The sequence below is a fragment of the Leptodactylus fuscus genome, chromosome 2 (assembly GCF_031893055.1).
Source record: "Leptodactylus fuscus isolate aLepFus1 chromosome 2, aLepFus1.hap2, whole genome shotgun sequence".
Lineage (NCBI taxonomy): Eukaryota > Metazoa > Chordata > Amphibia > Anura > Leptodactylidae > Leptodactylus > Leptodactylus fuscus.
Genome location: NC_134266.1, coordinates 65,054,643 through 65,074,538, shown reverse-complemented (window position 1 = coordinate 65,074,538; position 19,896 = coordinate 65,054,643). Strand labels below are relative to the sequence as shown.

The following is a 19,896-nucleotide window of genomic DNA, read 5'->3' as shown; positions in this document are numbered from 1 at the left end:
GGCAGCAACGGCAGGACAAAGGCCGCCTGCCGTTCACGCCACTGCCACTGCCTCTGCCACTGCCTCTGCCACTGCCACTGCTGACTGTGCTGGCGATGCACTCCAGAGGACGAGCCAGGACACCACTTCATCTGCCTCCGCCACTTTGTTGACTTCTACCTCATCCTCCCCTGGTCCTGTCTTATCTCCTTCTCCTGCACCATCAAAGGCACCATCAGGCGTTTCTTTACAACAACCCACCATCTCTCAGACATTGGAGCGGCGGCAGAAATACACTGCTAACCACCCACATGCGCAAGCCTTGAACGCCAACATCGCTAAACTGTTGGCCCAGGAGATGTTGGCGTTCCGGCTTGTTGAAACTCCCGCCTTCCTGGACCTGATGGCAACTGCGGCACCTCGCTATGCCGTCCCTAGCCGTCACTACTTCTCCCGGTGTGCCGTCCCCGCCTTGCACCAGCACGTGTCACTCAACATCAGGCGGGCCCTTAGTTCCGCGCTTTGCACAAAGGTCCACTTGACCACCGACGCGTGGACAAGTGCATGCGGACAGGGACGCTACATTTCACTGACGGCACACTGGGTGAATGTAGTTGAGGCTGGGACTGCTTCCCAAACTGGCCCGGTGTACCTCGTCTCCCCGCCTAACATTCCTGGCAGGGACACGAGAAGAACACCCCCCTCCTCCTCCTCCTCTACCGCCTCCTCCTCCGCCACTGCCTCCTCCTCCGCCACCGCCTCCTCCTCCGCTGTTAGATTGACCCCAGCTACGAGTTGGAAACGTTGCAGCACTGGCGTTGGTAGACGTCAGCAGGCTGTGCTGAAGCTGATCAGCTTGGGGGACAGACAGCACACTGCCTCCGAGGTGAGGGATGCCCTCCTCGATGAGACGGCAATATGGTTTGAGCCGCTGCACCTGGGCCCAGGCATGGTCGTTTGTGATAACGGCCGGAACCTGGTAGCAGCTCTGGAGCTTGCCGGACTCCAACATGTTCCATGCCTGGCCCACGTCTTCAACCTAGTGGTGCAACGTTTCCTAAAGAGCTACCCCAATGTTCCAGAGCTACTGGTGAAAGTGCGGCGCATGTGCGCCCACTTTCGCAAGTCGACAGTAGCCGCTGCTAGCTTAAAATCTCTCCAGCAACGCCTGCATGTGCCACAACACCGGCTTTTGTGCGACGTCCCCACACGCTGGAACTCAACGTTTCAGATGTTGAATAGAGTGGTTGAGCAGCAGAGACCTTTGATGGAATACCAGCTACAAAACCCTAGGGTGCCACAAAGTCAGCTGCCTCAGTTTCACATCCATGAGTGGCCATGGATGAGAGACCTTTGTGACATCCTACGGGTCTTTGAGGAGTCCACAAGGAGGGTGAGCTCTGAGGATGCGATGGTGAGCCTTACAATCCCGCTCTTGTGTGTTCTGAGAGAATCCCTGATTGACATCAGGGATAACTCAGATCACACAGAGGAGTTAGGGATAGCATCCGATCCGTCACAGCTGGAGAGTAGGTCCACACATCTGTCCGCTTCACTGCGTTTAATGGAGGAGGAGGAGGAGGAGGAGGAGGAAGAAGAGTTGTCCGATGATGTGATGGTGATACAGGAGGCTTCCGGGCAACTTCGAATCGTCCCATTGTTGCAGCGCGGATGGGTAGACATGGAGGATGAGGAGGAAATGGAGATTGAACTTTCCGGTGGGGCCAGAGGAGTCATGCCAACTAACACTGTGGCAGACATGGCTGAGTTCATGTTGGGGTGCTTTACAACCGACAAGCGTATTGTCAAAATCATGGAGGACAACCAGTACTGGATCTTTGCTATCCTTGACCCCCGGTATAAAAACAACATCTCGTCTTTTATTCCGGTAGAGGGGAGGGCCAATCGCATCAATGCTTGCCACAGGCAATTGGTGCAGAATATGATGGAGATGTTTCCAGCATGTGACGTTGGCGGCAGGGAGGGCAGTTCCTCCAGTAGGCAACCAAGTTCTCACCGGTCCACACAAACGAGGGGCACACTGTCTAAGGTCTGGGACACCTTGATGGCACCCCCTCGCCAAAGTGCCGCCACGGAGGGTCCTAGTGTCACCAGGCGTGAGAAGTATAGGCGCATGTTGCGGGAATACCTTTCCGACCACAGCCCTGTCCTCTCCGACCCCTCTGCGCCCTACACGTATTGGGTGTCGAAGTTGGACCTGTGGCTTGAACTTGCCCTATATGCCTTGGAGGTGCTGTCCTGTCCTGCCGCCAGCGTCCTATCTGAGAGGGTGTTCAGTGCAGCCGGTGGCATCATCACTGACAAGCGCACCCGTCTGTCAGCTGAGAGTGCCGACCGGCTCACTTTGATAAAAATGAACCACCACTGGGTAGAGCCGTCATTTTTGTGCCCACCTGTGTAAAGCACCCCAACATGAAACTCCATGTCTGTACTCAACCTCTCCAATTCCTCCGCATCCTCATACTCATCCACCATAAGCGTTGCACAATTCTGCTAATACTAGGCTCCCTCCAACATGATTTCCCCCAACTCTGCTGGTTAGAGGCTCCCTCCACCCTGATTTCCACCAACTCTGCTGGTTAGAGGCTCCCTCCACCCTGCTTTCCCACAACTCTGCTGGTTAGAGGCTCCTTCCACCATGAATTTGCCCAAACTGGGCTGTTTAGAGGCTCCCTCCACCATGAATTGGTCCAAACTGGGCTGTTTAGAGGCTCCCTCCACCATGAATTTGCCCAAACTGGGCTGTTTAGAGGCTCCCTCCACCATGAATTGGTCCAAACTGGGTTTTTTAGAGGCTCCCTCCACCATTAATTGGTCCAAACTGGGCTGGTTAGAGGCTCCCTCCACCATGAATTTGCCCAAACTGGGCTGTTTAGAGGCTCCCTCCACCATGAATTTGCCCAAACTGGGCTGGTTAGAGGCTCCCTCCACCATGAATTGGTCCAAACTGGGTTTTTTAGAGGCTCCCTCCACCATTAATTGGTCCAAACTGGGCTGGTTAGAGGCTCCCTCCACCATGAATTTGCCCAAACTGGGCTGTTTAGAGGCTCCCTCCACCATGAATTTGCCCAAACTGGGCTGGTTAGAGGCTCCCTCCACCATGAATTGGTCCAAACGGGTTTTTAGAGGCTCCCTTCACCATGAATTGGTCCAAACTTGGCTGTTTAGAGGCTCCCTCCACCATGAATTGGTCCAAACTTGGCTGTTTAGAGGCTCCCTCCACCATGAATTGGTCCAAACTGGGTTTTTTAGAGGCTCCCTCCACCATGAATTTGCCCAAACTGGGCTGTTTAGAGGCTCCCTCCACCATGAATTTGCCCAAACTGGGCTGGTTAGAGGCTCCCTCCACCATGAATTGGTCCAAACGGGTTTTTAGAGGCTCCCTTCACCATGAATTGGTCCAAACTTGGCTGGTTAGAGGCTCCCTCCACCATTAATTGGTCCAAACTGGGCTGGTTAGAGGCTCCCTCCACCATGAATTGGTCCAAACTGGGGTTTTTAGAGGCTCCCTCCACCATGAATTGGTCCAAACTTGGCTGTTTAGAGGCTCCCTCCACCATTAATTGGTCCAAACTGGGCTGGTTAGAGGCTCCCTCCACCATTAATTGGTCCAAACTGGGCTGGTTAGAGGCTCCCTCCACCATTAATTGGTCCAAACGGGTTTTTAGAGGCTCCCTTCACCATGAATTGGTCCAAACTTGGCTGTTTAGAGGCTCCCTCCACCATGAATTGGTCCAAACTTGGCTGTTTAGAGGCTCCCTTCACCATGAATTGGTCCAAACTTGGCTGTTTAGAGGCTCCCTCCACCATGAATTGGTCCAAACTGGGTTTTTTAGAGGCTCCCTCCACCATGAATTTGCCCAAACTGGGCTGTTTAGAGGCTCCCTCCACCATGAATTTGCCCAAACTGGGCTGGTTAGAGGCTCCCTCCACCATGAATTGGTCCAAACGGGTTTTTAGAGGCTCCCTTCACCATGAATTGGTCCAAACTTGGCTGGTTAGAGGCTCCCTCCACCATTAATTGGTCCAAACTGGGCTGGTTAGAGGCTCCCTCCACCATGAATTGGTCCAAACTGGGGTTTTTAGAGGCTCCCTCCACCATGAATTGGTCCAAACTTGGCTGTTTAGAGGCTCCCTCCACCATTAATTGGTCCAAACTGGGCTGGTTAGAGGCTCCCTCCACCATTAATTGGTCCAAACTGGGCTGGTTAGAGGCTCCCTCCACCATTAATTGGTCCAAACGGGTTTTTAGAGGCTCCCTTCACCATGAATTGGTCCAAACTTGGCTGTTTAGAGGCTCCCTCCACCATGAATTGGTCCAAACTTGGCTGTTTAGAGGCTCCCTTCACCATGAATTGGTCCAAACTTGGCTGTTTAGAGGCTCCCTCCACCATGAATTGGTCCAAACTTGGCTGTTTAGAGGCTCCCTCCACCATGAATTGGTCCAAACTGGGTTTTTTAGAGGCTCCCTCCACCATGAATTTGCCCAAACTGGGCTGTTTAGAGGCTCCCTCCACCATGAATTTGCCCAAACTGGGCTGGTTAGAGGCTCCCTCCACCATGAATTGGTCCAAACGGGTTTTTAGAGGCTCCCTTCACCATGAATTGGTCCAAACTTGGCTGGTTAGAGGCTCCCTCCACCATTAATTGGTCCAAACTGGGCTGGTTAGAGGCTCCCTCCACCATGAATTGGTCCAAACTGGGGTTTTTAGAGGCTCCCTCCACCATGAATTGGTCCAAACTTGGCTGTTTAGAGGCTCCCTCCACCATTAATTGGTCCAAACTGGGCTGGTTAGAGGCTCCCTCCACCATTAATTGGTCCAAACTGGGCTGGTTAGAGGCTCCCTCCACCATTAATTGGTCCAAACTGGGCTGGTTAGAGGCTCCCTCCACCATGAATTTGCCCAAACTGGGCTGTTTAGAGGCTCCCTCCACCATGAATTTGCCCAAACTGGGCTGTTTAGAGGCTCCCTCCACCATGAATTGGTCCAAACTGGGTTTTTTAGAGGCTCCCTCCACCATGAATTGGTCCAAACTGGGCTGGTTAGAGGCTCCCTCCACCATGAATTGGTCCAAACTGGGGTGGTTAGAGGCTCCCTCCACCATTAATTGGTCCAAACTGGGCTGGTTAGAGGCTCCCTCCACCATGAATTGGTCCAAACGGGTTTTTAGAGGCTCCCTTCACCATGAATTGGTCCAAACTTGGCTGTTTAGAGGCTCCCTCCACCATGAATTGGTCCAAACTTGGCTGTTTAGAGGCTCCCTCCACCATGAATTGGTCCAAACTGGGTTTTTTAGAGGCTCCCTCCACCATGAATTTGCCCAAACTGGGCTGTTTAGAGGCTCCCTCCACCATGAATTTGCCCAAACTGGGCTGGTTAGAGGCTCCCTCCACCATGAATTGGTCCAAACTGGGGTTTTTAGAGGCTCCCTCCACCATGAATTGGTCCAAACTTGGCTGTTTAGAGGCTCCCTCCACCATGAATTGGTCCAAACTGGGGTGGTTAGAGGCTCCCTCCACCATTAATTGGTCCAAACTGGGCTGGATAGAGGCTCCCTCCACCATTAATTGGTCCAAACTGGGCTGGTTAGAGGCTCCCTCCACCATGAATTTGCCCAAACTGGGCTGGTTAGAGGCTCCCTCCACCATGAATTGGTCCAAACTGGGGTGGTTAGAGGCTCCCTCCACCATTAATTGGTCCAAACTGGGCTGGTTAGAGGCTCCCTCCACCATTAATTGGTCCAAACTGGGCTGGTTAGAGGCTCCCTCCACCATTAATTGGTCCAAACTGGGCTGGTTAGAGGCTCCCTCCACCATGAATTTGCCCAAACTGGGCTGTTTAGAGGCTCCCTCCACCATGAATTTGCCCAAACTGGGCTGGTTAGAGGCTCCCTCCACCATGAATTGGTCCAAACGGGTTTTTAGAGGCTCCCTTCACCATGAATTGGTCCAAACTTGGCTGTTTAGAGGCTCCCTCCACCATGAATTGGTCCAAACTTGGCTGTTTAGAGGCTCCCTCCACCATGAATTGGTCCAAACTGGGTTTTTTAGAGGCTCCCTCCACCATGAATTTGCCCAAACTGGGCTGTTTAGAGGCTCCCTCCACCATGAATTTGCCCAAACTGGGCTGGTTAGAGGCTCCCTCCACCATGAATTGGTCCAAACTGGGGTTTTTAGAGGCTCCCTCCACCATGAATTGGTCCAAACTTGGCTGTTTAGAGGCTCCCTCCACCATGAATTGGTCCAAACTGGGGTGGTTAGAGGCTCCCTCCACCATTAATTGGTCCAAACTGGGCTGGTTAGAGGCTCCCTCCACCATTAATTGGTCCAAACTGGGCTGGTTAGAGGCTCCCTCCACCATGAATTTGCCCAAACTGGGCTGTTTAGAGGCTCCCTCCACCATGAATTTGCCCAAACTGGGCTGTTTAGAGGCTCCCTCCACCATGAATTGGTCCAAACTGGGTTTTTTAGAGGCTCCCTCCACCATGAATTGGTCCAAACTGGGCTGGTTAGAGGCTCCCTCCACCATGAATTGGTCCAAACTGGGGTGGTTAGAGGCTCCCTCCACCATTAATTGGTCCAAACTGGGCTGGTTAGAGGCTCCCTCCACCATTAATTGGTCCAAACTGGGCTGGTTAGAGGCTCCCTCCACCATGAATTTGCCCAAACTGGGCTGTTTAGAGGCTCCCTCCACCATGAATTTGCCCAAACTGGGCTGGTTAGAGGCTCCCTCCACCATGAATTGGTCCAAACTGGGGTTTTTAGAGGCTCCCTCCACCATGAATTGGTCCAAACTTGGCTGTTTAGAGGCTCCCTCCACCATGAATTGGTCCAAACTGGGGTGGTTAGAGGCTCCCTCCACCATTAATTGGTCCAAACTGGGCTGGTTAGAGGCTCCCTCCACCATTAATTGGTCCAAACTGGGCTGGTTAGAGGCTCCCTCCACCATGAATTTGCCCAAACTGGGCTGGTTAGAGGCTCCCTCCACCATGAATTGGTCCAAACTGGGGTGGTTAGAGGCTCCCTCCACCATTAATTGGTCCAAACTGGGCTGGTTAGAGGCTCCCTCCACCATTAATTGGTCCAAACTGGGCTGGTTAGAGGCTCCCTCCACCATGAATTGGTCCAAACGGGTTTTTAGAGGCTCCCTTCACCATGAATTGGTCCAAACTTGGCTGTTTAGAGGCTCCCTCCACCATGAATTGGTCCAAACTTGGCTGTTTAGAGGCTCCCTCCACCATGAATTGGTCCAAACTGGGTTTTTTAGAGGCTCCCTCCACCATGAATTTGCCCAAACTGGGCTGTTTAGAGGCTCCCTCCACCATGAATTTGCCCAAACTGGGCTGGTTAGAGGCTCCCTCCACCATGAATTGGTCCAAACTGGGGTTTTTAGAGGCTCCCTCCACCATGAATTGGTCCAAACTTGGCTGTTTAGAGGCTCCCTCCACCATGAATTGGTCCAAACTGGGGTGGTTAGAGGCTCCCTCCACCATTAATTGGTCCAAACTGGGCTGGTTAGAGGCTCCCTCCACCATGAATTTGCCCAAACTGGGCTGTTTAGAGGCTCCCTCCACCATGAATTTGCCCAAACTGGGCTGGTTAGAGGCTCCCTCCACCATGAATTGGTCCAAACGGGTTTTTAGAGGCTCCCTTCACCATGAATTGGTCCAAACTTGGCTGTTTAGAGGCTCCCTCCACCATGAATTGGTCCAAACTTGGCTGTTTAGAGGCTCCCTCCACCATGAATTGGTCCAAACTGGGTTTTTTAGAGGCTCCCTCCACCATGAATTTGCCCAAACTGGGCTGTTTAGAGGCTCCCTCCACCATGAATTTGCCCAAACTGGGCTGGTTAGAGGCTCCCTCCACCATGAATTGGTCCAAACTGGGGTTTTTAGAGGCTCCCTCCACCATGAATTGGTCCAAACTTGGCTGTTTAGAGGCTCCCTCCACCATGAATTGGTCCAAACTGGGGTGGTTAGAGGCTCCCTCCACCATTAATTGGTCCAAACTGGGCTGGTTAGAGGCTCCCTCCACCATTAATTGGTCCAAACTGGGCTGGTTAGAGGCTCCCTCCACCATGAATTTGCCCAAACTGGGCTGTTTAGAGGCTCCCTCCACCATGAATTTGCCCAAACTGGGCTGTTTAGAGGCTCCCTCCACCATGAATTGGTCCAAACTGGGTTTTTTAGAGGCTCCCTCCACCATGAATTGGTCCAAACTGGGCTGGTTAGAGGCTCCCTCCACCATGAATTGGTCCAAACTGGGGTGGTTAGAGGCTCCCTCCACCATTAATTGGTCCAAACTGGGCTGGTTAGAGGCTCCCTCCACCATTAATTGGTCCAAACTGGGCTGGTTAGAGGCTCCCTCCACCATTAATTGGTCCAAACTGGGCTGGTTAGAGGCTCCCTCCACCATGAATTTGCCCAAACTGGGCTGTTTAGAGGCTCCCTCCACCATGAATTTGCCCAAACTGGGCTGGTTAGAGGCTCCCTCCACCATGAATTGGTCCAAACTGGGGTTTTTAGAGGCTCCCTCCACCATGAATTGGTCCAAACTTGGCTGTTTAGAGGCTCCCTCCACCATTAATTGGTCCAAACTGGGCTGGTTAGAGGCTCCCTCCACCATGAATTGGTCCAAACTGGGTTTTTTAGAGGCTCCCTCCACCATGAATTTGCCCAAACTGGGCTGTTTAGAGGCTCCCTCCACCATGAATTGGTCCAAACTGGGGTGGTTAGAGGCTCCCTCCACCATTAATTGGTCCAAACTGGGCTGGTTAGAGGCTCCCTCCACCATTAATTGGTCCAAACTGGGCTGGTTAGAGGCTCCCTCCACCATGAATTTGCCCAAACTGGGCTGGTTAGAGGCTCCCTCCACCATGAATTGGTCCAAACTGGGTTTTTTAGAGGCTCCCTCCACCATGAATTTGCCCAAACTGGGCTGGTTAGAGGCTCCCTCCACCATGAATTGGTCCAAACTGGGGTTTTTAGAGGCTCCCTCCACCATGAATTTGCCCAAACTCTGCTGGTTAGAGGCTCAATCCACCCTGATTTTCAAAACAAATGTTGGTGCCAACCTCAACTTACTACAAGGGCCAAATTCACTGCTGGTGACAAGCTCTCCTCACTGCAAGTGCCAAATACACATGTTTCAAGGTGTTTTCCTACTGTCAGAGAGGTGGTATTGAGTGTGTAAAGTGTGTAGTTGTTAGGCTGTGATGTTGGGGTAATAGAGGGTCTTTGGTGTGTTAGATGCCCCCAGACATGCTTCCCCTGCTGTCCCAGTGTCATTCCAGAGGTGTTGGCATCATTTCCTGGGGTGTCATAGTGGACTTGGTGACCCTCCAGACACGGATTTGGGTTTCCCCCTTAACGAGTATCTGTTCCCCATAGACTATAATGGGGTTCGAAACCCGTTCGAACACACGAACATTGAGCGGCTGTTCGAATCGAATTTCGAACCTCGAACATTTTAGTGTTCGCTCATCTCTATTCCCATGTATTTCTCATAACAAATTTGTTGCAGAAACTTCTACACATGCCTTGATCATCTAAATGTAGCTCGTGGAAATTTGTGCAAATACTGTATGAAATAAATGTAACAAAAATATCTGCATTGAAGTGTGAACATAGCCCTAAACTCTGTGTCCTGCAGAGAGCTGATGGGGAGGGGGCAGCATATAGAAAGTAGTCTATGGTGATGTAGAGGTGGCGGTTTCATCCACTTCTTATTTTTCAATTGATTTTTACTCCTGATGGATAAACAAATACTGTTCCTTCAGGTTGTCCTGTCATTTGTTTGGACCTCTAGGCGTCTCAGTGACAGTTTCATGATTTCTTGAATTGTATCTGTCCATGTGAGATATTGAGATTGCCAGGGGCGCAACTATGGCTACTACAATGTAATGATAAAACATTACTGGAGTGCAGCACGGAAGGAGCCTCAGGCAACTTGTCCACGCCTGACTTCACCTGGATAAAGGCGAGCGGCCCAAGTGTCAGGTGACTCCCGCTCCTTGTCTGGCCTCCTGTGACTCTGCAAGGATTTATTAGCTCGCTCGAGATTTGCTTTTTAACGCATTTAATACTTTACTAGAACGTACTCCTCTATTTATTGTATATCCTACAATAATATTCCAGGGACTTTATGTATTTTTGCTGTAAGTTCTGTCACTCATTTGCCCTCCTGGCCTGTTTTCAGTAACAATAAAGTTACTCTAAGACCCTTACTCATTTGTCTTAAGTTCCCTAAATTGGTATTCCCATCTCGGATATCCACAGTATGTACCATAAATGTCTGATAATTGTAGGTGTTGCATCTATCTCAAGACTGAGGAGGGACCCACATCTATCAGACATTTATGACATATCCTACGGATATCCAAGATGGAGATAATGTCTATGCGTCAACTAATAGTTAATGTCACCCAATGTCAGTGTGGAAATACTTCTACATAACTCCTGTAGGTGGTTGGAATCGCACTGACAGATCTTCAGTTATGTTAAAGTGTTTTTTTAAGATATGGATATTACCAATTTACACTCTGTATCACATGACTGTGATTACAATTTTCTTCACAATATTAAGAATTCGCCATTTCCATATTTCATAGCAGTACATTCGTTTCTCCACCAGATGGCAACATAGTGCTATGTATCGGCCATAAGTCAGCAAAGGACAACACTTAGGAAATGAGTTCTTCCATGTTTTTCAACATTATCAGATAAAGAGAGAGGGTAAAAGAGCCAACTGCATAAACTCTTATACACGGGCAGACCAACAAAGCATTGTAACCTGTGCATGTACAGGGGCCCAACAGCCCATACTGGAATATTCACTGTGTGCTATGCAAACAAGTATCATGCTGATTATTATTATTAGTTTCATTCATTTTTTATTCCATGGTTCTTTACCTTTGAAGACTGTTTACATACATAACATAAAGACAAGTACAATAGATTAGGCGACCAGCTGGTACAGTAGGAGACATGGCCCTGCCCACAAGAGATTACAATCTATTAGTGATGGTGGTGAGAAACAGCAGGTGAAGGTAGAAGCTTGAAGGTTGTAGGCTTTCTGGAATAGGCGAGTCTTCAGGATCCACTTGAAGGGTGTGATTGGGAAGACAGTCTTATGTTGCATGGTAGTGCATCCAAAAGTATAGAGGGGATGCCAAGGAGAAAGCTAGGGGGCAGCTGTGTGAAGAGCAGAGTGGAGAAGGAGGTCTTGAGAGGATTAGTGATTATGTGTTGGGTGGTAGCCAGAGATTAGGTCAGAGATGTATGGTGGGGACTGGTTGTGAATGATTACAAGTTGGTGCCAATGCAGCAACCCAGGTGAGGAATGTAAAGAGGATGGGAGTAGCAGTAGGTGACCGTTGTAGTTGCCTCTGGTAATCCACAGGGCTTGTGCAATGAGTTATGAGGTGGCCTGCAGAGTGGATGATGGTGCCAGTAGTATTCCCTGGGTATTACCTGTTGCAAGTGTCCCTAAGTCTGATGGTGGTTGGAGTCCCCTTGATAATAGTGCAGGAATGAGGACTCAGTAGATATGGGTGGATGGCAGAAAAACTCATGGTTTACTGACATATGGCTGATGAACTACTCTTCCACAAAATGGAGGCACAATGTGTTTCCGCCGCCATATTTTCTGCAGCGTTTTTCCAGCTGTGGCTCACTACGTGGGGCCTTAGCCTCAGAGTATGCTTTATTTCCCACAAAAACAGAAAATACCTGCAATTGCCCAAAAAGTATTGTCTTCATTTCACATTATGCAGCTGCTTATAAATACTGCTTTCATCTAGTTACTCCCTTATAGAGTGATGGCCATAGTATATTAATGTGCCACAGAAAATCTTAAAGGGGACCTTTCACCATTTAGGACACATGCGGTTTAATACACCCCTAGAAAGCCAACAGTGTGCTGAATTTAGTGCACTATCATCTTTCATGTTTTGTGCCCCAGGTGAAGAGCTATCAGTGCCGATACCGTAGCACTTCACTGTCAGAAGGGCGTTTCTGACAGTCAGTGAGGAACGCCCCTCCTCATAGCAGCGTCTATAGCGCTGTACTGTGAGTGCGGGGAGGAACGCCTCCCTCCCCTACTGATAGTACTCGTCCATAGACAACTACTGGGGGGGGGCATTCCTCACTGCTCAACGTCATCGCTAGGCGGTAAACAACGCCCCATCTCACAGTACCGCGATATAGACGCTGCTGTGAAGAAGGGCGTTCCTGACTGACTGTCAGAAATGCCCTTCTGACAGTATAGAGCTACGGTACCGGCACCAATAGCTCTTCACCGGGGGCACAGAACGGGAAAGCCGATAGTGTACTGAATTCAGCGCACTGTCGGCTTTCTAGCGGTGTATTAAACCGCATGTGCCCCAAATGGTGAAAGTTCTTCTTTAACGTCATTGTTCAGGTAACAGTCACAAATATTCTGTAACAACAGTGGTTAATATGGTAGGGATATCTAAATCTTATATTGTAACTATAGGAGTGTGACATACTGTCTGAAACACATCTCCATTAAAAACTCTCGTATACGTATGTTACTGGAAAAATTACATTTTCACAGGAAGAGGGCAAAGGTGGGAGGTGAGTCCCTAGAATGATGTAATATTTAGGGAACGGCAGCCTTGTATGGCAGACATCAAGGGTTACAGCAGTAAATGGACTCATTCATTAGCAATATTGCTTCATGTTTACTTGTCCCATTTGATCCATCAAAACTTTATATGAGTCAGTAAACCAATCTGTCTGGATTTACGTATATACATAATTGTGTGTTGAGCCTTTGGGGACCACCGCACTGCTGTTTCTGTGCGTCACATGAGATATATCTATTTTGTGCCAAAAAATGGATCTGAGAGCGTGTAATGTAGATCAACCATAACCATAGTTTACTGATTTCTATTTTTGACCACATTTGTTGATTAAGAAAAAAAATTGCACCGTAAGTTATGCTCATATCTGTCTCTAATATTCCATTAAGGCTATGCTCATATCTGTATCTGATACTACATTAAGACTATGCTCATATCTGCATCTGACGCTCCGTTAAGGTATACTCATATCTGTATCTGATGCTCCATTAAAGGGATTCTATTATTACAAATCTTTTTTTTCTCCTTAAGACGTCGGAATAGCCTTTAGAAAGGCTATTCATCTCTTACCTTTATTACCGATATGCAAATTAGTTCTCTCACTGCACTGGGGGCATCCCCAATGCTGCCAGAGAACTCTCTCCAGCGACGCCTCCATCTTCAACAGCAACTGCCTCTTCTGTCGTCTTCTTCCGGCTGGGGTCCCACTCCGCTCTTGCGCGCATGCGCAGTACGCTCCTGTAGTTCTACGGATAAAGAGTAGGAAAGCAGTCTATGTGGGGAAGATGTTACAGATTGTTCTCATTCACTACAAGGAAAGTGCTTCTATAATTGGAGGCACGCTTTAAACAAATCTCATCCATAAAACGCGCGCTGCGTTCCTGCAAGTGTGCTACAGTAAAAACAGATTTCATGTGGTTTCTTTTGTCTAGAAATGGGACAGATTAGAGTTTTACTGGAAACATGACTGGAGTCGCTGTCACCAGCAGCACTGTGCCCTATATATAGTAAAAGTTCAGGACAGGTTCCCTTTAATCTTTGGCCAGTAAGAGACATTTTGTGGGATAGTAGAAATCACAATGACCAAGTCCTCATTACTGAATGGCTCAATGTTTATGATTGAGGAGAACGTCCACATTCTAGTATTTTTGGGCAGTGTTGTCCACCTCAGTCCCAGCCTTCACAATGTACGTAAATATATCATGCAGGTCATCTCATAGTTTTTGGGTTTAATCTCCCACCATATCAAGCTAAAAATTGACTGTATAGGTTTCCAAATGTTTTATTTTACACCGTAGACATTTGTTCCTGCTATAATCTGACTGCTTGAACCAAGTGACTTTGTTTATTTAAAGAAAGCCAAGGAACGTGGTGCTTTGGTTGTGAAGGAGCCTTGGATTGAAGAGGATGAAGGTGGCAGAGTGAAATATGCGATCCTGCAGACGGTAGGCTCTGACTCTCTCTTTAGGGATGATTGAATTATCAGTTTCTTTCCTGACACCAGATATTACTGAGATGTACTATTTGTTCCTCTTATCCCCCAGGCTCTGCTTTGTCCAGTGATTAAACTCTGTTCCTTTGATCAGTGACTTCTCTCTGATGAGCCAGTTTTCCCTTCTGACAGTCATTGGGAGGGGGACTTCATTTCACTTCCTAGGCTATTTGCCTGGAGCAAATTCTTTCTAGGAGTAATGATAGGACTGGTAGTTGTTGAATACACATGCTACTATTTCACTTTTTTTTTCTTTTGCAGTATGGAGATACTACACATACTCTGGTTGAATATCTGGGGCCATATCAAGGTGTCTTCCTCCCAGGTTTTAAAAAGCCTCTGCATAGTGACCCAGTGTTATCTTCATTGTGAGTGAGATTGCGCTAACATGTATTATATCACTGGAACAAATGTAACAATCCAGAAGTCTCATACAAATCCATTGGATTCAATGATCCATAGCAGCATGTTTATACTGGTAAAGGATAACATACACTACACAGCAGGGAAATAGTTAAAAAGAGCCCATTATGTTAAACATTTAGTCCAAACTGTCAGAGCAGGAGGAGCTCAGCATACATTAACATTATATTTTTTGGGGGAAAAACCTGATCATTCTGGGCTTTGGCCTTGCATATAGTAATATGAATACGGTAATGTATGCTATCAGTCCCTGGACGGGACTCCTAGGTCTAGAATGAGCAGAAGTTTTAAGTCAAGGCCCTGTAGTGAACCACAGCTAAAAAATACAGCGGGGAAAAAGACAAAAAGACTGTGAAAATGCCCTGCTTTTATTTTCGGCAGCGTTTTACACTGTTTTTCTTCCCTTATCCCTCGTTCACATCAGCGTTTGGATTCCGTGCAGGGGAGTCTGCATGGGGACCCCACCCGAACGGAATACCAAACGCAATTGTAAGAGCTGGTGTAGTAAAAGCACACGGACCATATAGACTATAATAGGGCCCGTGTGCTTGATGCCAGATCTCCACATCTACTTTCTCCACATCTATTTTCATGTCCACATGATTCGTGCGGGCAGCGCGCGGCAAGCACACGGACCTCATTATAGTCTAAAGGGTCCATGTGCTTTTACAGCACAGCGCTTGCAATTGCGTTTGTATTCTGTTCATGGGGTTCCCATGCGGACTCTCCCCGGACGGTATCCAAACGCTGATGTGAACGGGCTTACATCTATAAGGAAAATGATTGTGTTCCCATTGCTCAAATTCACATGCTGCATTTTTCAAAAGTGCAGCTTTTCCACAATGCTTTTTTTTCGCAATGTGTGGATGGGATTATCTCATTCATTTTTGCTGGTACTGTAAGATGTAGCATTTTTTTCCGCTGTATTTCTGCAGGAGCTATAAACGCTGCATTTCTGCAATGTGGGGCCTTAGCCTTATGCCCCACATAGCGGGCAGCAGCAAAAATTGTTGAGGGAAAAAAATGCAGCAGCAACACATTGTGTTTCTCCCACAGCGTTTTGGAAATTGCAGCGTGCTAGCTGCACGTATTTTTCTACAATCCCATACACTTTGCAGGGACTATAAAAAGCCATGTTTTTTCCATGTGTTTCTGCCATGTGGGGCTTTTACAGGCTTTATTAATTGATGACCTAATTTTAGGGTAGATCATCAATTGAAGATTAGCTGTCTGAGGCTAAGACCCCATGTAAGAAAAAACAATGGTACCGCACACTCAAAGCTTGTTCTGATGTGGTGCTTAGCAGATATAGGGTCCTTCAACCCCACCTCAATTGCAAGAAAATTCTGCTGCACACACTTGCATGAAAAAGGTGCAATGATTTATTATAGAAGCAAGAAGCATTACAGTTGTTACGTCATGAACATAAGGCCACATTGGCATGTGAAAAAAACTAGATCAGAGGAACACTTCGGTCATACGACCTTCCTCAGCGATCTAGTGAGAGGCAGCCTCGGGTGTAGTGTCCATCGCATGTCACACACTATGGACACCAACACCCTGATGGTGCCTTCACACGGAGTAACGCTCCACACATTTTGCTACATTTTACACGTGTAAAAATACACGTGTAAAATGTAGTAAGCCATTGAGTTCAATACTTTTTTTCGTAAAACGCGTGTCATTTTGCGTGTAAATTGTAGAAAAATGCGCGGAGCGTTACTCCGTGTGAAGGCACCCTAAGGCCCATGTGGTATCCTGCAGAAAAAGAGTGCTGCAGTAAAAACTGCAGCGGCAATGCATTGCAGTTCTTCCTGCAGCGCTTTAGACAGAAAGTTTGCAGAGGTTTCTTCTGCTGACTTTCTGTTTCAATTATACCTATGGGGAAACCACCGGCGTTTCCGTAAGTACAATTCACATGCTGCAATTTCCAAAACCACGCCGGTTTTGGACATCCTGGCATGTCTGCAGAGCATTTTTTTCTGCAAAGTGGGCATGGGATACGCTAGAATCTCATCCACTTTGCCCTGACTGTAAAACGCTGCGATTTTTCCCAAGACGTTTCCACCAAGGGCAAATTACAGTGTTTACGCCACGTGGGGCCCCGGCCTGAAGACATAGTGGTGCTCACATGTTCCTCATATCACATTGCCTATTCGCAGCTCAGTCCCTTTCATGTGAAGGTTGGTTCACACTAGCGCTTGTATTCCGTCCGCAAGGGGTCTGCATGGAGACCTTCCCGAATGGAATACCAACGCTAATGCAAACGCTGTGCAGTTAAGCACACGGAGCCCATAGACTATAATGGGCTCCGTGTGCTTGCCGCGCACTGCCCGCACAATTCATTCGTGCGGGCAGTGCGCGGCAAGCACACGGGGCCCATTATAGTCTATGGGCTCCATGTGCTTTGCAAGCACATCGCTTGCAATTGCGATTGCATTCCGTCCGGGGGGGTCTCCATGCGGACTCCTTGTGGACGGAATACAAGCGCTAGTGTGAACCAACCCTTAATCGGTTGAGCTGCAATATCAAGCACAGCTGCTGCACAATGTATGATGCTGTGCTTGGTTTATTCACCTGAACACTGCAGTCTCACCTGAAGTGAAAGACCCCAAAAAAACCTATAATAAATTACCGGTTCTAATGAATCTTTTCCCACAAGACTATATACCAATCTGATCACATCTTCTTGCTCTATAACATGGTGCCCTCAGATTGTACTGTATTTTTATAGTACTGGCACCTTTTATCTCATTACTTTACATATTTACTTATACAATGAGTATGAAGGTGTGCAGTAGAGGCAATGCACATTACATTTACACCATGATGTTTGTGCATGAGTACTGAATAGGTCCATATATTTTTATAGTCCCAACAGATGTAAGAAAAAAAAAGTGCCCTGTTGAAATCCATAGGCATGTATATGTCTGTATTTTTTCTGTATAGTACAGCAAAACTTTGTGCACATTCCTATACACCCACCATAAAAAAATAATTTTCATACAGAGAATAGACACCTATGGATGGCATATGTCACTGTATGGTATATAGTCATATAAATTGAGGTACATAATTTGGGGGTGTCTCTGGAGTATGCACTAAATGTAACATGTAACATGTAATGATGTGCACAAAGCATACATTTTTATATTATGTTACTTAGCTTTTAAGGCCAAGACCCCATGTGGCATAATCGCTGCGATTTTACGGTCACAGCAAGGTACCATCTACAACTTGCAAAAAAATACACACTGCAGACACACTACGATTTCCAAAACTGAAATCACAGTATGTCAATTATACCTACCGAAATGCCGGTGGCTTCCCTATAGGTATAATGGAAGTAGAAAATCCGCAAAAGTTACACTATCTGTGAAAAGCTCTGCAGGAAAAACTGCAATGCATTGCCGCCGCGGTTTTTCCCGTAGCAATTCTTTGTTTCGGGACGCTACGTGGGGCCTTAGGCATTTTTTAAGGCATATTATTCACACTATTGTCTGCTCCACTTGCGCCGTCATTTATCATGATACGGCTCCAATTTCATTCTTCTAACAATGATCTGCTCAACTTTGAGAAACTGCTTTATAATTTTAACCACATCAAGGAATAAAACCAACACACTTAGATAAAGTCAGTATTTTTCTGAACCACTAAAAATAACTTTACATGCCACAGTTTATCAGAAAAATTGGATACTGTAATGAATAATACATCTTTCTTCTTCTTATAGGCCGGCAGGTTGTCTGAACTTCATCGATCACATTGTTGGAAACCAGCCTGATAATGAGATGGAGCCTATGGTGAACTGGTAATCTACAAGTATAGACAATATGTATACAGGGCTCTCCATACTGCCAGCCTATAATCATACAGTGACACTGCTTATGTATGCACCTTAAAAGGGACCTGTCATCATGAACATGCTGGAGGAGCTGAGCTGAATAATATATAGTTTTATGGGACAAGATTCAGTATAGCTTGCCATATATCTATTCATTTCTCTGTTCTTTCTATGCATGGAAGTAGTAATGGAGTCCAGTGGGCGGTCCTCCTGTGACTGACAGCTATATCTGTATGCACAGTCATAGGAGGGAAGCTGTCATTCAATGTTAGGACCACCCACTGGACTCAAATACTCCTTCTAATCATAGAAATAAATGAATATACTATGCTATATATCAATATGCTATAAAATGATAGCCCACATAAGACATCATTGTCATGGTGTCAGGCTCCCTTTAAATAGAGTTTAATAATCCAGTGTTTTAATACTGACTGCCAGATTGGAGTCAGGAAGGAATTTTTTCCCCTGAAATGGAGCAATTGACATGAGCCTCATGGGGTTTTTTGCCTTCCCCTGTATCAACACTGTAGAGCAGGGGTCCTCAAACTGCGGCTCGCCAAGCACTTCTGTCTGGTCCCGCCGACAACGCCGGCAGGCGTGCATTTATAATTAAGATACTGGGGCGCTCGGGCCAGGCCATGGAGAGCACTTCACTTTACCTATTGAAGGGCACCGCTCCCGATGTCTGTGCGACATGCCCTGCCTCCGGCCCACTGTTTAAAAAGTTTGAAGACCCCTGCTGTAGAGGATTATAGGTTTATAGGTTGGACTTGATAGACTGATGTCTTCATCCAACCTCATCTACTATGTAATCTCAAATTGTAATTAATGTCATTTACTTAAAACAGTTTTATACAAGAAATAATCCCATCTATAAAAAGGCAATGAATTCCTAAATTCAGCAGATCCATGTGGAAATCAAGTTCTGCGCATGTCCACAGGCCACATGAAAATGGCCGCTTACTTACTGTGTAAGCGGCCATTTTTCTTGTCGCCACGGGGATGCGCAGTAGGCTCTGCCCAAGGCCTACAAGTTTCAAAGCCTGCATCAGAAGAAGACACAGGAAGATGACGTTCCTGACGAAGATGGAGGCAGCGCTGGAGAGTTCTCTCGCAGCATTGGGGACGCCCCCAGTGCTGTTTGAGCACTGGGCCCCGCCCCCAGTGCTGCAAGAGAACTCATTTGAATACCGGCAAGGACCGGTAATTCAAGCGAACGGCGGCGCGGAGAAGACTTCTAAAGGTATGAGACGAATAGCCTTTCTTAAGGCTATTCCGACGTGGTAGGGAGAAAAAAATGTGTTTAAATGTTAGGATCCCTTTAATTGTATAATAGAGAGGAAGCGTCCTCCATCTGGAGTCCATTTGCATTCACTCTCATATTAAAAAATATTAAGAAGATACATGGTCAAAAAACAGAATCATCAAATTATAAAAATATTAGTATTTATTGAGAAATTAGAATAAAAAACATGATAGAAGCTTTCTTCCAGCCCTAATTCTGTTATTTTTTTTTTTTACATTTCTGA

The 19,896-nt window shown here is 47.3% G+C and overlaps 1 protein-coding gene across 1 annotated transcript in view; it reads left to right on the top strand.

Moving 5' to 3' along the window:
• Positions 1–19,896, top strand: part of LOC142194639 (4-hydroxyphenylpyruvate dioxygenase) — a 54,555-nt gene that overhangs the window by 21,694 nt on the left and 12,965 nt on the right. The window contains exons 6-8 of the mRNA XM_075263899.1: positions 13,961–14,050; positions 14,359–14,465; positions 18,254–18,331. Of these exons, the coding sequence (XP_075120000.1) occupies positions 13,961–14,050; positions 14,359–14,465; positions 18,254–18,331 (275 nt within the window). The remainder of the gene's footprint in view (positions 1–13,960; positions 14,051–14,358; positions 14,466–18,253; positions 18,332–19,896) is intronic.